We start from the raw sequence: 13,673 nt of genomic DNA on the forward strand, positions 1-13,673 counted from the left end.
GAATGGGATTTGGTTAGATGACAGATCTGGGAGGATGGTCCGTGTGTCATATTTATGTTACATTATGCTGTATGTTGTGCTATATGAGAATGGCAAGTCCAAAGTTGCAGTCATGTTTAGGGGTCCCACGCCGTTGTCAAATTAGCCTTGGAAAGTTCAGAACTGGTTGAAAGTGAGTTAAAATTCTCTCAGCTTTGCTTTCACATGGAAGGTTTTCAAGGCATGTTAGGTTTGCTACTGTGAGTATACACAGAATACAGCTGTTTCCTTATTGACTATTCACAATAGTGTAGTTAGGCTTGGGGGAAACAGACATGGACTCCAGCTGCAGTGACTCGGCTCTGGCTGCACACTGGGAACACCTTGGGAGTGTTAAAGACTGTAGAGGCTGGCATTGTCACTCCATAAGAACTCAGTCCACAAGCCTTGGTGATGGGGCTTAATTAAATACAGCTAACCAAGTTTCTATTGGAACGGACACTTCTGCATTACCTTCTGCTAGCAATAATGAATCGGTAACACTGTGAGTCATTCTCTTAAAACGAATCACACGAGAAGCTGGCTGTGGTAACTCACACCTGTAGTCACAGTGTACCCGGGCTGAGGTCTCAGGATGGTGAGCTTCAGGCCAGCCTGGGCTACGACACAGACCCTGGGGTTGTGGGGAGCATGATGTAATAGTAGACCCTGTGGAAACTTATGCACAGTTAAACTTATTAGGAATGATTTTACCATGGAAATAAGTTTCAGAAACTTAATTATTCTAAAACTGAGTATTTTAAAAATATTTAGAATGTTTGAAAACATTGAGCAATTCCTAATTGTTTTTTTAAACTAAAATCTTACTGTGAAGTAATGATGTTATAGCACCATAGAAGAAATTCAATGATTAAAATACTTTTCCCCTCTTAAACTTTTACAGTGATTGCCGTGAAGAAAAAATAAGGAAGCTCACACCAGGTGAAATGGACGAAATTAGAGAGATACTATCAAGGAATCTCTATCAAATCCGTCAACGGGTAGGAAAAATTTATGCATCAAAATACTTACTTGATTTTGGCTGAAAACATGCTTTCCAGCTGGGAACTGTAAATGGATACCTCCATAGCATGACCTGCTCCTGTGAGCACCACACGGGGCAATCTTTCTTGTTCTCTCAGGCCCCGTCCTGGAGACTCTCAAAGTTCTTCCATATACCTCAAGCTGAAGCATCAAAGGCCTGGGGGCTCTGTCTGGTCCTTAAGTTTTAAAGAAAAGGAGTGATGTGCTGGCCAATTATGAAGAAGTGATCTGACTGTTTTTGTATCTGAAAATACTTGTAGGGCTGGGGTCATAGCTCAGCAGTCAAGAGGGTGCCCTGCTCTTCCAGAGGACCTGAGTTCTGTTTCCAGCACCCATGCAGGGTGACCCACAATCACCTGTAACTCTGGCTCCAGAGGGATCCAGTGCCTCTGAGGCATCTGCACACATGTGCACATACCCCCACATAGACACACACACACACACACACACACACACACACACACACACACACACAGATAATAAAATACAATTTTTAAAGAAGTCTTATAGCTTAGATTGTAAATGTATCGACTTTGTTTTCATGAAGTGCTAGAATCTCTTTCTTCATATCTCCTGAGTCATTTCTTTCACTGTATTCCCATCGTTAACAACCTATTCTAATAACATGCACATTATATGTTAATAATATGCTAATGTTTTGGAGTCTTGCCATTTTCCAAGTGTCCTTTAGCACACTGTTTTTCTTGACTCCTTTAGTCCCTCCTGGTGCTAGGTGTTAGGTTATCTCCATTTCACAGATGAAGAAACTAAGGCACACTCAGCTTGGCAGAGATCATCCTCATTTCTTCAGCGTTTACCCCTGTAGACTCAGCAGGCATTGCGTCAGGCTGTCACCATTTCATCCGTGTTAGCCTTATTCCACCCCATTTCTCTAAGGCTCTTTCAAGGGCAGTAGCTCCCTGTTTAAAATGAAACAAAACAACAGTTGTTTCCAGGATAATTTGGGGCCACTACCACCAAGTTCCACTTTATCCAACATTATCCCGCATTCAATCCATCCACTCACTTCAGACTTTCATAGAACAACAGATTCTGTGCTCAGGCCGTGGCCTGGGTAGTGAGTACTATCTCTCTATGCTTGGAGCCAGCCCCTGCTTCCTGCAAGCTGGCCCACAGCCTCCCATATTTCAGTGTTTGCCAAGAATCATCATACCATCCCAGCCCTATTCTAGATCAGATAACACATGGGGTTTATGCAGTGCTGCCAATTGAGCGTTTGCTTTCATGGCTTTATTAGACTCAGATGTCTAGCTAGATAGGAAACTTCTGGAGACAGAAGTAGAAGCTACACTGTGTCACCTTTTCATTGGCCTGCAGGACCTAGTACATTTCGGGACATGAGATATTTCCAAGACATCCATGCCAGTTCCGTCAGGAAATGAACTTAAGTACTAATTATGCTGCATGTGGTATGATCTGTGTAGCCCTCATTTAGAGGTGATAGTTGCTGGTGGTGACAGGACATCTCCTAATGACAGCCCTGATATTAGTCCGAGGATGTGGTGCCACCAAGTGTCAGGGTGACTCATTTATGTCAGCAATCTCTCTACTCAGTAGAGATTGTGTTTGAAAATGATTTTTGTTTTACTATTAATCATGGCTGGATGCATAGAAAGCAGACAAGGTGTTCATGAATTAAATTACTTTTCTAATTTACAAAGCTCACACTTTGCAATAGAGGAAAAAAAAACACACTAATTTGCAGAAGGATGAAATCTTTCAAAAGCCGAGTGTTAAACTTTGAGACTCTGGATTTTAGTTTTGGTTTTGTCCCACAGAGAAACTGACTTCACAGATGTAAACTCAAAGAAAAGTGAAGTTTTAAGCTGAGGAGACATGATGGATTGTTTGGGTGAAAAAATGCCCTGTGTACCTTGTCATTTCAGACCTTGTCGTATAACAGACACAACCTGACAGCGGACACAAGCGAGAGACAAGCCAAGGAGATCCTGATCCGCAGACGGCACAGCCTTCGGGAGAGCCTCAGGAAGGACAACAGCTTGAATCGGGAGCGCAGGGTAACTGTCGCCTTCAGAAGCACACGGACTCCAAGGGCAGAGCCCTCAGCTGTTCCCCTGACCAGCTGACAGGAAGGACCTTTGGCTCTGCTGTTTGAATGACCGCTGAAGGCCAATTCCCAGACGTCCTAGGGTGGAATAGCTAATAAAGTCATTGTGCCATGTGCAGAGTCGCGATCCTATAGCCACAACTACTTGAAAGACTGAAGCAGAGCTGCTGGAGGCCAGCCTAGGCAATAGAGTGAGACATATCTTAAGAAAAAAAAATAGTTAATCCCTTTTATATTATTTCTTTTGTTTTTGTTTCATGTACTCAAAATCTTATGTAACCCAGGCTGGACTTGAACTCACTATATAGCCAAGGATGTTTTTGAACTCCTGGTCCTCCTGGCTCTACCTCCAATGTGCAGGGTCTGTAGGCCTACATTATTCCACTTATTTTATATTCTTGCCAGTTTTAGACACATGGAATTCACTGGAGAGTAAAATGTATAGATTCCTATGCTTAAGATTCTTATGCTAGTAGAGAAGAAAACCAATCAAATATACATTATGTTATACTTGAATGCAGTAAGTGCTTTGGAGGAAAAAAAAATGTTTTAAAAACCAAAGAAGGAAGTTGGCAGACACAATCAAAACACAGTTTTAATCAGAATGGCTGGACCCATTTTCTGTGAATGGGTAGTGATACAGTGACATGTGTAGACCACTGAGATACATTCTGAGGATGTGCTGTTGAGTGATTTTTGTGGTGTGAACATCATGTGTGTATAGACGACGACGAGACCTGTGCTGTTGCTAGGTGACAAGCTCCAGAGAATACTGCTGCACATTCCATTGGCCTTTGATAGTCATGTGGTCCACGACTACATTTGAGCCTTCCAAGAATAGGTACTAGGGTACAAACTGCTGATGGCAGGCAAGTCTCACCTTCTCTGGAAAACTACAGGAAGCCCAGAGTGCCAGGGGAATGTGAGCGTTCACAGTGCAATTTGCTTCACAGTCCAGCTGGTCAGGGACTTCTCAACAGATGAGGTAAATCGTGGACAGGACAGAGTCAGTGACTGATATAGCATGGCAGGCTTTTATTTTCAATAAAGTTCTGTATTGGATCACCAGAAGTATTTGAACAGAAGACTGTTCTATGTGTGATATGCAGCAGCAACCATTAAAAACCACTTCCAGAATCAAAAGACAGATGTTCAGAATCTTAGTAACTTGATTTCATAACAGTGTTATTCTGCCATTTTAAGATTAATTGAAATAAGTGAAACTTAAATTACCACATTTTAATGTATGTTCTTCCTCAGATATTCCACATCTTCCTTATGAATAACCCCTATGGACAAAGATGTCCGTTTCCTTTAAGAACCAGTGGCTTCCACACCTTCCTAATGCCCCATTTATTTTCCTCCCTTTCTATTGACCTGCATTGGGTTTGGAAGGCATTTGGTTGTTGGAAGCACAATGGTTACAGTATCTAGAAAAGTAACTTTGGAATGAAGGACGAAAATTATATTTTAAAAGTCTAGTTTTGTCGCCAAGTTTAGTTTCTAGTACACAGTAAGTGGCATTTGTGTCATCTGAATAACGTTTTCCATTTCTTTAACAGGCTTCCACTTCAACCTCCCGGTATTTATCCTTGCCTAAAAATACAAAGCTTCCAGAGACACTCCAGAAGAAGAAGAAAAGGATTTCAACTGAAGGTAATGCTTCTGTCTGGAGCAGAAATGCTTTTCGGTCTGTTTGCTAATGCTGAGAAAATAAAACGTTTTGGTTTTCTTCATTACGGAAGAACTCAATCATTGTGAATCTCAAGTAGCAAGAGGCTCCCTTTTATTAGCATTGTGACCTTGTTTAATGGCTCTCTATCCGTATTATAAATAATGCAGTCACTTGTTTTTCACAATGATCCTTTAAGTATAGCAAAAGCAAATCCTTTGACTACGGACTTACTAAGCTGTAAATGCAAAGTTATAAATCTGATGTATAAGCATTTACATTTGTACAGTAATTCTAATGAATTTTCATAGACTCAAACCATAGATGGTATTTCTCTGTTTGATGGTAATCTTCATGTACACACACAAGCTCTTTTCTGTAAATTCCAGAACTACATTGGGATCCGGTTTTATTAAATATGTGATGTAACCATTTAAACTCCTTTGCTACCTCCCTTGTTTGTTTATGAAATTCACCAAGATGGGAACAATTTAAAGGTTGCTTGTGGCAATGGAGGGAGTCAGAAACTAGAAGCCATGAAAATGGAAGGCAGGATAGTAACTATTTGTAACTGTCGGTCTTGTTACCACTGCATGCTGGCAGAAACATTCCATTCTAATCATGCCAGCTAGTAGGCAAGGGATGGGTCCCATCAGTGACCCTCCCATGAACTCCAGCACTCAGACCTGGCTCTAAGGTCTAATCACACTTCTTCCTTTTGCTTAGGAAGTTTACATTGATGCTTTGGTCCTTCTGTGGGCCGCTAAAGCAAGTCAGAAGCAAAGTGAGGCTGCAGGTGAAATTCCAGAAGAAGGGAAGTATCTAAATAGCAGCAACTTCTTAGTTTGCTTGCCAGTGTCAGAGGTGGGGCTGAGCCCACTTGCCCGGGATCCTGGGTGCAGCTGAGAGCAGAGCCAGAGCTTCTGAGATTGAATTCCAGCCCCACTTCTTACTTGCTAATATCTGTTAGACCTTTAACCTCACTGTAAAAGTAGGAGGATCAGATGGAGTCAGTGGGAGCATGCATTTAGCAATTAAAGTTAAGTGCTTAAAAATGAGCGTGGGCACATTCTTGTGACACAGATGTTCAAGGCCACTCAGCGGGTGTTAAGAGTGTGCACGCCTTTGATCCCAGCCCTTGGGAGGCAGAGCCAGGCAGATCTCTGAGTTCGAGGCCAGCCTGGGCTACCAAGTGAGTTCCAGGAAAGGCACAAAGCTACATAGAGAAACCCTGTCTCGAAAAACCAAAAAAAAAAAAAAAAAAAAAAATAGTGAGCCCTGTGGCTCACGCCTTTAATCCCAGCACTCGGGAGGCAGAGCTAGGCCAATCTCTGTGAGTTCAAGGCCAGCCTGGGCTACAGAGTGAGTTCCAGGACAGGCTCCAAAGCTACACAGAGAAACCCTGTCTTGGGGGAGGTGGGGGGCAGTGAGCCTTCTGGCTTCCTTCTTCCCCAGAGCCCCCAGGAGGGGTTGTAGGACTCACTGGGGTTTCACTGGGACTTGGGCTATCTCGGTGATGCTCTGCTTGCCCACACTGCTCTTCTTCTTGTTCTGTGACAGATGGCAATAGCAGCGACTCGGATACAGATGCCGGGACCACCGTGCTCAATTTGCAGCCTCGGGCCAGGCGCTTTTTGCCAGATCAGTTCTCCAAGAAAGCCTCCCAGGCCTACAAAATGGAGTGGAAGAACGAGGTGGACGTGGGTTCTGTACGAGTGCAGCCCAGCACCCCTCCAGCACCCCGCAGTAAAGAGGGGGGCACCCAGACACCAGGGGTACTGAGGCAGCCCCTGCTCTCCAAAGACCAACAGTTCAGCCGAGGCAGGGAAGACAGTCTAACTGAAGACGTTCCACCCAAGCCCCCACCGAGGCTGGTGCGACGGGCCTCCGAACCCGGGAACAGGAAAGGCCGCTTGGGCAATGAGAAGCCATGAGAGAAAAAGCCAAAGCAGGCTTGGGGTGAATGAGCTAGCGTGGCTGTGGCTTGTTACTCAAAAACCTGACCAGCTGTGGAGTCCATGTAAAACCATCTATCTAGAAACATCCTTTGGGTGGTAGAGTCAAGCTACTGGTTCACGGGAGCAGCACTTAACCTATCCCAAGAAGAGGAAAGTCAAAGGAAGTCCCACAAAATGACTTTTGCGACTTTTTGGCCAGGAAATGTATTCTTTGCAGGCCTGAAGGAAAAAAAATATATATATGTGTGCCTTTATTGAACTTGAATGACAGAACTTGAAGATTTTAACACACCTTTGTTGGTGAAAATTTTAATATATTACAAATATGCCTCAGTTTTTATTTATGAAAAAAATGTGTTTATCTGTAGTGACCGTGTTTTAAGGGGACAGCGCTAAAAGTGGTGAGAACATCTTTCCCAGGGGGTGAAGATCAGCTCCTAGAGGTGGGTCCTAAGTTCCAGCTCCCACCTGTCCCATCCTGAGCTGATGGACCCACTCGGTGATGGACAAGATTGCCCACAGCAGAGACCTTGGTGTGTAGCAGCAGGGCACTGGTTGAAATGTGTAGGCAGATGAAACAGCGTAGCTTTCAGGGTGTAGGTTGGAAGTCCGTGTTAACAACTTGGAAACCATGAAGGTCAGACGGCTCTTAACCTGTTCCTGTGTTTACCATGGCTTTGGAGTAATGTATAATCCCCACCACCTCTTTTTTTTTCCCCCCCTAGGTACAGAAGAAAAGATTTGCTTGAGCCAAATCATTTCATAGTGTTTATAGACTTGGTGGCAGCTTCTGAGATGTCCCACCTGTGAGGACCTCTTGTGGCCAGTGGGGAGACAGGGTAGCAATGACTGACCGAGTGGGTTTGATATTGTGTGATACTGGGAGAACAAAGGGGGGTGGTTCCTTTTATATGCACCCATGGCCACCGGCTGTAACACAACTGTCCTGTAGTACATGCTCTGAGCTGGGAAGGGTGAAAACTTTCACAAGCCGTCTTCCAACGCTGAAGGAAATGGTGAGTCATCAGGTTTTGACTTTTGATGAGGAAGCACTTTTTGGAGAGAAATCCTACTTTTTGCACTAGTCTATAATTTGTTACCTCTTAACCTTTCGACGATGTAGTGACTTAAATTGGTCATTAAAAATCAGATTCTATTCTCTGGAGTACTTTTTAGGAGTATGGCAGAGAGAAACAGTGGGACACAATCATTAAAGATTCATATTTAAATCAATGTTTTTTAAGCTGTAGATTTATTGACTTGTCATTTCTTTTCTGAATAATTATCCTTTAACGCTTTCCTGGATTTACATTTTGAATGAAGCCACTACTGTAGTTTTTACTGAGTCCTTTTGGCCACAGCAAAGGATACAAAGTCATTTGGAAGGGGTTCCTCCTTTGCTTTTCTATTACTGTGACAAAAACATTCTGACCAAAAGCAACTTAGAGGAGGAAAGTGGTTATTTTCATCTTATACTTCCATGTCGCAGTCCATCCCTGAGGGACGTCTGGATGAGAACTGAAGCAGAACCTATGGAGGAAAGTTATAGGCTTGCTTTCAGGTCCACGCTTAGATCACTTCCTCACACAGGGCAAGGCCCACCTTAGAGGTGGTGTGAGTCACAGTGGGCTGCGTCCTCCCACAGCACTCATCAACAATGACAATCTTTTCAGATGTGGCCGGCCACAGGCCGGTCTGATAAAGGCAATTCTTCAATTGAGATTCCTTCTTCCCCGGTGACTCTAGGCCATGTCAAGTTGACAACACAAGTTAGCCAGGACAGAAGGGGAGGACATGCATAAGCAAGACAGAATGGTTCTGCCGCCCCTTCTCCACCCTCATCAAGGTGGCTCTTCTTGAGTTTCTGTCGAGAGACGGCTAGACCATCATGTGAGATGGGAAGTCAGCACCATCCTTCCCCAGTTATCCCAGACGGGGGCCATGGAAAGATGTGTAAAACATGATCGGAAAACTACATGCTTAGAACTTTGTGCCAAAAAAAGAAAAAAAAAAATCTCTATTTTAAAGGACTGTATTTTTATAAACCATGTATTCCTTCTGAGAAGAAATTTAAGTTTTCATAGGTTTTACTATAGAAATAGAATTCAAAAAATGTTATGATGTTTATTTTCAAAAATACATAGTCACTGTGCATCGTGATGGTAATTAATGACTTTTGAAAAGGAAGGTGGGAGTTGAAAATAACCTTCAAATCATTTTACCGGTTTTCTATATTAGTAAATATTACAAAGAACAATACCTTTCTGAAACTGAAAGAAGCAACATGAAATAGCATGTTATGACACCTCAGGCTAAATAGTCAGACCCAATTCAGTTTTCACTAAGGAAAGTATCACATAAGATATTTGAGTGACATTGTGTAAATCTCAGAAGGAACACCTAGGTAGTTTTATCATAATTATTATCAGTTAAAATTTGTTCAATGACAAAGTCAATAAAATAAATTTTATGCTAGCCTTTCCTCTGTATTTTCTTCTTTTGATAACTATCTGATTCCACTTACCACAGAAAAGGGTAGTAAAGAAATGAAACTTGCTGGGCGGTGGTGATGCACACTTTCAATCCCAGCACTCGGGAGGCAGAGACAGGCGGATCTCTGTGAGTTTGAAGCCAATCTGGTTTACCAAGCAAGTTCCAGGACAGCTAAGCCGTTACACAGAGAAACCCTGTCTCAAAACAAACAAATAAACAAAAACAAAGACCAAGAAATGTAACTCTTCAAGTGCACTAACAATTCAAAATTCCGGAAGTGTAGGAAGAGCCTCCGTCCTTAGTAAATGACCTCCTTTGTCCAAACATCACCTGACCCGGTCAAAGTTTCCTAGGGCCTGGAGAATTTTGAGAGTTCTCCTGATCTTTGTAACAAACTGTATTTGAACTGCCTAGACATGAAATCCAGGTCTTGAAGCTCTCTGGCGGTCAGCAAGTGAAGAAAACTTGGCACCCAAATCCAACACTTTAGAAACTCCAAACGTCTGAGATGAAGTTCATTCTTTTATGGGTAGTGAGGGTGTTTATTTATATAAAAAGTGTAGTCAAGAAGTTGCCTTAGCACATTTTGCATTTGCTTGGGTTAAAACTGCCATTTCACCAGCAATTGTAAGAACAGTAGCACCAGTGCCAGTTCAAAGGGCACATCAGACTTTATTTTTAAAGGATGATTAAAAATATGGCTTTGTCCAGATGAAGTGACTGATGATACTAGCTGCTGAGCCCTAAATGCCATTAAAGAATGGACTCAGGGACCCCTGGAGGATATGGAAATCTGCAGAGGCTCAAGTCCCTTATATAAAATATTGCAGTGTTTACATATAACCCAAGCATGTCCTCCATGGTTACTCATCTTGAGATGACCTATAATACTTCAACTGCACATACTCCTTCAATAGTACATGCAGTGCTTAGGGGGAGATGACAGAATAAACAAGTCTGTTTTTCTTTTTTCTTTACATCTTCCATAGCAAGTGGGTTGGAACTGGGAAGGCAGAAACTTCAGGCATTGAGATAGAAGAGGTGGGTGGTACACAGCCCCCATCTTGCTGAAAAGGGAAGCTTATGATCCAAACTGGTGCCTTGGGCTTTTGTTTTATCTACTTCTTGTTTTACCATCCTTGTTTTATTTGTTGAGGATTTTATACATGTATATAATAAAACATGATAGTATACATGTCATCTACTCTATGCTGAGCTGACTTTCCTGGAAAAGGGTTAGCCACTGCAGAGATATGTAAAAGAAACATCCACGTGGGTAGTTGTGTTAGCTGCCAAGCAGATAAACACACATTAGTGCAGCTTCTAAGTGCCCTTTCCTATTTTCAGCTGAAACTTTGTGTTTATGTGCAAGCTTAGCACACCTGGAACCAGTCCTGCCTATCATTTTAACACTTCACATATGTGCTCTAGAGACTGTGCTAGCTACATCCCAAACTGGGTCTACTTCCTTACAGTATGACCATCATTGAGCATGAACTTGAATAAATCCCACCTTAAAGTACCCTCCTGTTTGAGTACACATAGAGTCCCAGAGAAACTCCTCAGGTCTGCTTTGTTCAAGGAGGCCATTGCTTTGGAAACCTTACTTCTGTGCTTTCACCTGCTCTCCTGTCATCCAGGCCAGTGGTTCTCAACATGTGGGCTGCGACCCCTTTGGAGGTCGAAGAACCCTTTCACACAGGGCTTGCATATCAACTATCCGGCTTATCAGATGTTTATGTTATGATTCATAACAATAGCAAAATTACAGTTCCGAAGTAGCAGTGAAATAAACTTTATGGTTGGAGGGGGGGGTGTGTCACAACAACATGAGGAACTGTATTAAAGGGTCGCAGCATCAGGAAGGTTGAGAACCACTGTTTAGTCTCTTTTGTCTTGCCTGTGCTTACTTTGGCTTTACCATTACCAGGTTGTATCTGTTTATAGTTTTTTTTTTGGAAAATTATTTCATGTTGGACTGGTACATTATTCTTTCAAATTTTCCCCCTCTAGTTTCTGCAATTTGCCAAATAAATTTTTTAATGGTTTGTAAGTTTCTGGACAGTTTTACCTTTATGTTCAAGGAAGGGGGTATTTATGGATGTGTTATTAACACGTCTACATTGAATGGCTTATCTCATTTTCAAGGTTCTTAGCATGTGTCATCTTCACAGGTTAAGAACCCATTAAGATCTTTCAGTACACCACAGAGGCGTCATGGGTTTTGTCAGCCTTCCACTGCAGTTGGCAGATGTGTAGAGATGCCATGGGGACAGGGAACAAAGTGGGATGCCCTATGACAGACACAGTGGTGGTGACTTCTGAATCAAATATTCAAACATTGAGGTGGCTCCTGTTGTATGAGCCATGATTAACAAGCATGATTTTTAACTTAGAAGAAACATGGTCTTTATATCTAGATATGATCAACAGTTTGCCAAACAGATCTTTTCTCCAGGTACACTGTTAAAGGAAAATTTTCACTGTTTTGATGGGAAAAGGTCTTAACAATGTTTGAATATTAAAATGCAATCATTTAATCAACCATGTTTGGAGTAAATGGTTTCACAGGATATCAAACATTCCTAGAAACTCCATCTATAAACATGGTAGTTTGACTCTTGTTTGTATTGACAGCTCATGATGGCTGTAGTTCATGAAAGAGAAGAATTTAGAACACTAAAAACTTCAAATTACATTTGAACCAAACAACCATCTTAAATGTCTCATTATAGGAATCATCCTGGATTCCTAAATTTTATGTTTAGGAATACCCTCTTAAAGGATTCAAAGATAACACCTGAATATGAAATATTGCCTTCTTCCAGTTCAATGCCAATAATTGTCTCACTAAATGATTTAAAGAGATTATGAAGTTACTTATGAGCCCACCAAATTTTAGGGTTTCATCAATGCATAGCATCAGACATGTGAATTAATATACCATGTGATTATCTTGCTGCCACGGCTGCTTCTTCCTTTACTCCGGGGCATCGCTAAGCCTTTATGCTTAGCTAGAAAGTTACTTTCAATACAGTTACCACTTGGCATCCTGAGCATGCTATTCATTCCAAAGAGATGGTCCAGTAAAGGTACTTTGACAGTGACTCAAGAACACTCACCCTTGTCAGTGATGTTACTGACTGGCACTACCTAAATTGTCTCCAAAGCAGAGACCAGGATCTCAGCCTCAAGGAACAAACGGCTTTAGGAACAAAATGCTAATGGTGGTGGCAAAGTCACAACAGGACACAGGCAACATCAGGTTTATCCTGGGCATTCTACACAATTTTTATTTCAACAAGTTTGGGACAGATTTAGTTAGGGAAGCTATTTCACCAAACAATAAATGGCCTCAAACCTCAACAATTCAGAATGGAATATAGTAATTCCCTCCTTATATGACTTATATATCACTTCATACAGTTTCAGTTCTTTGTGGCCAAGATCCAGAAAGCATTACACGAAAATTCTAGAAATAAACAATATATGAGTTTGCAATGCATACCATTGTGAGAAGAGTGATGTACAGCCTGTATGATGTCACTCTGTGCCTTGTCTCCATAGTTTCCCTGTGTGCTACCCATATATTAGGGACTTAGCAGCCATCTTGGTTATTACGTCAACTGTACTGACAATGCATTGCCTGCCTGTGTTCTTCTTGGCCCCACTGCACTGAGAATGCAGTTCAGATCTGCCAAAGTGAAGCTATAAAGCGCTTGCTGTAAGCACAAAGGGGAATGCTTACAGCTTGGGACAAAAGAATAAACTTGTTGGTGAAACTGTGTACTAAGATAAAGAAGTTCGTGCTACATTTGCTCCAGTACCTCAAACTGGAAATGTTAGAGTGGTTAAGACAGGAAAAGTTAAATTGATATCTGTTTAGGAAAAAACAGGCTCTGTGAGGTTTGACACTGCCTTTGGGATCTTAGAATGAACATTTGGCTGGTGGGTGCAAGGGCACTTAGCAGTGAGTCCTAGATAAGCCTGAAGAAAGGTTACCCCTGCCCATGTTCCCAATTGCCACCTTTCATTCTAATTGTATCCATTTTCTTCATGCACTGAAGGATTTTTATTTATCAAGATATAATTGTTGAAGTCAACTGATAAAAATACCATTTTTCCATTACTGCCATCAAGAATTTTCATCTTCTATCATTCTTCTGTGTGCCTTTGTTCTGGTTTTTATTGATGAAACACCATGATGGAAAGCAAATTGAGGAAGAAAGTGTTTATTTAGTTTGCACTTCAACACCACTGTTCATCACCGAAGGAAGTCAGGACAGGAACTCAAACAATGCAGGAACCTGGAGGAAGCAGCTGAGGCAGAGGCCATGGAGGAATACTGATTACTGGCTTGTGCCCATGGTTTGCACCCCATGGCTTGCTCAGCCTACTC

The 13,673-nt window shown here is 42.0% G+C and overlaps 1 protein-coding gene across 1 annotated transcript in view; it reads left to right on the forward strand.

Moving 5' to 3' along the window:
- The window catches only part of Slc9a2 (solute carrier family 9 member A2), an 89,066-nt gene extending 79,804 nt beyond the window's left edge, over positions 1-9,262 (forward strand). Inside the window, exons 9-12 of the mRNA XM_028865800.2 lie at positions 923-1,019; positions 2,970-3,101; positions 4,714-4,807; positions 6,384-9,262. Coding sequence (XP_028721633.1) covers positions 923-1,019; positions 2,970-3,101; positions 4,714-4,807; positions 6,384-6,757 — 697 coding nt within the window. The 3' untranslated portion in view covers positions 6,758-9,262. The remainder of the gene's footprint in view (positions 1-922; positions 1,020-2,969; positions 3,102-4,713; positions 4,808-6,383) is intronic.
- The last annotated feature ends 4,411 nt before the right edge of the window (positions 9,263-13,673 follow it).

This window comes from Peromyscus leucopus, chromosome 16_21, assembly GCF_004664715.2.
Source record: "Peromyscus leucopus breed LL Stock chromosome 16_21, UCI_PerLeu_2.1, whole genome shotgun sequence".
Classification (NCBI taxonomy): Eukaryota; Metazoa; Chordata; class Mammalia; order Rodentia; family Cricetidae; genus Peromyscus; species Peromyscus leucopus.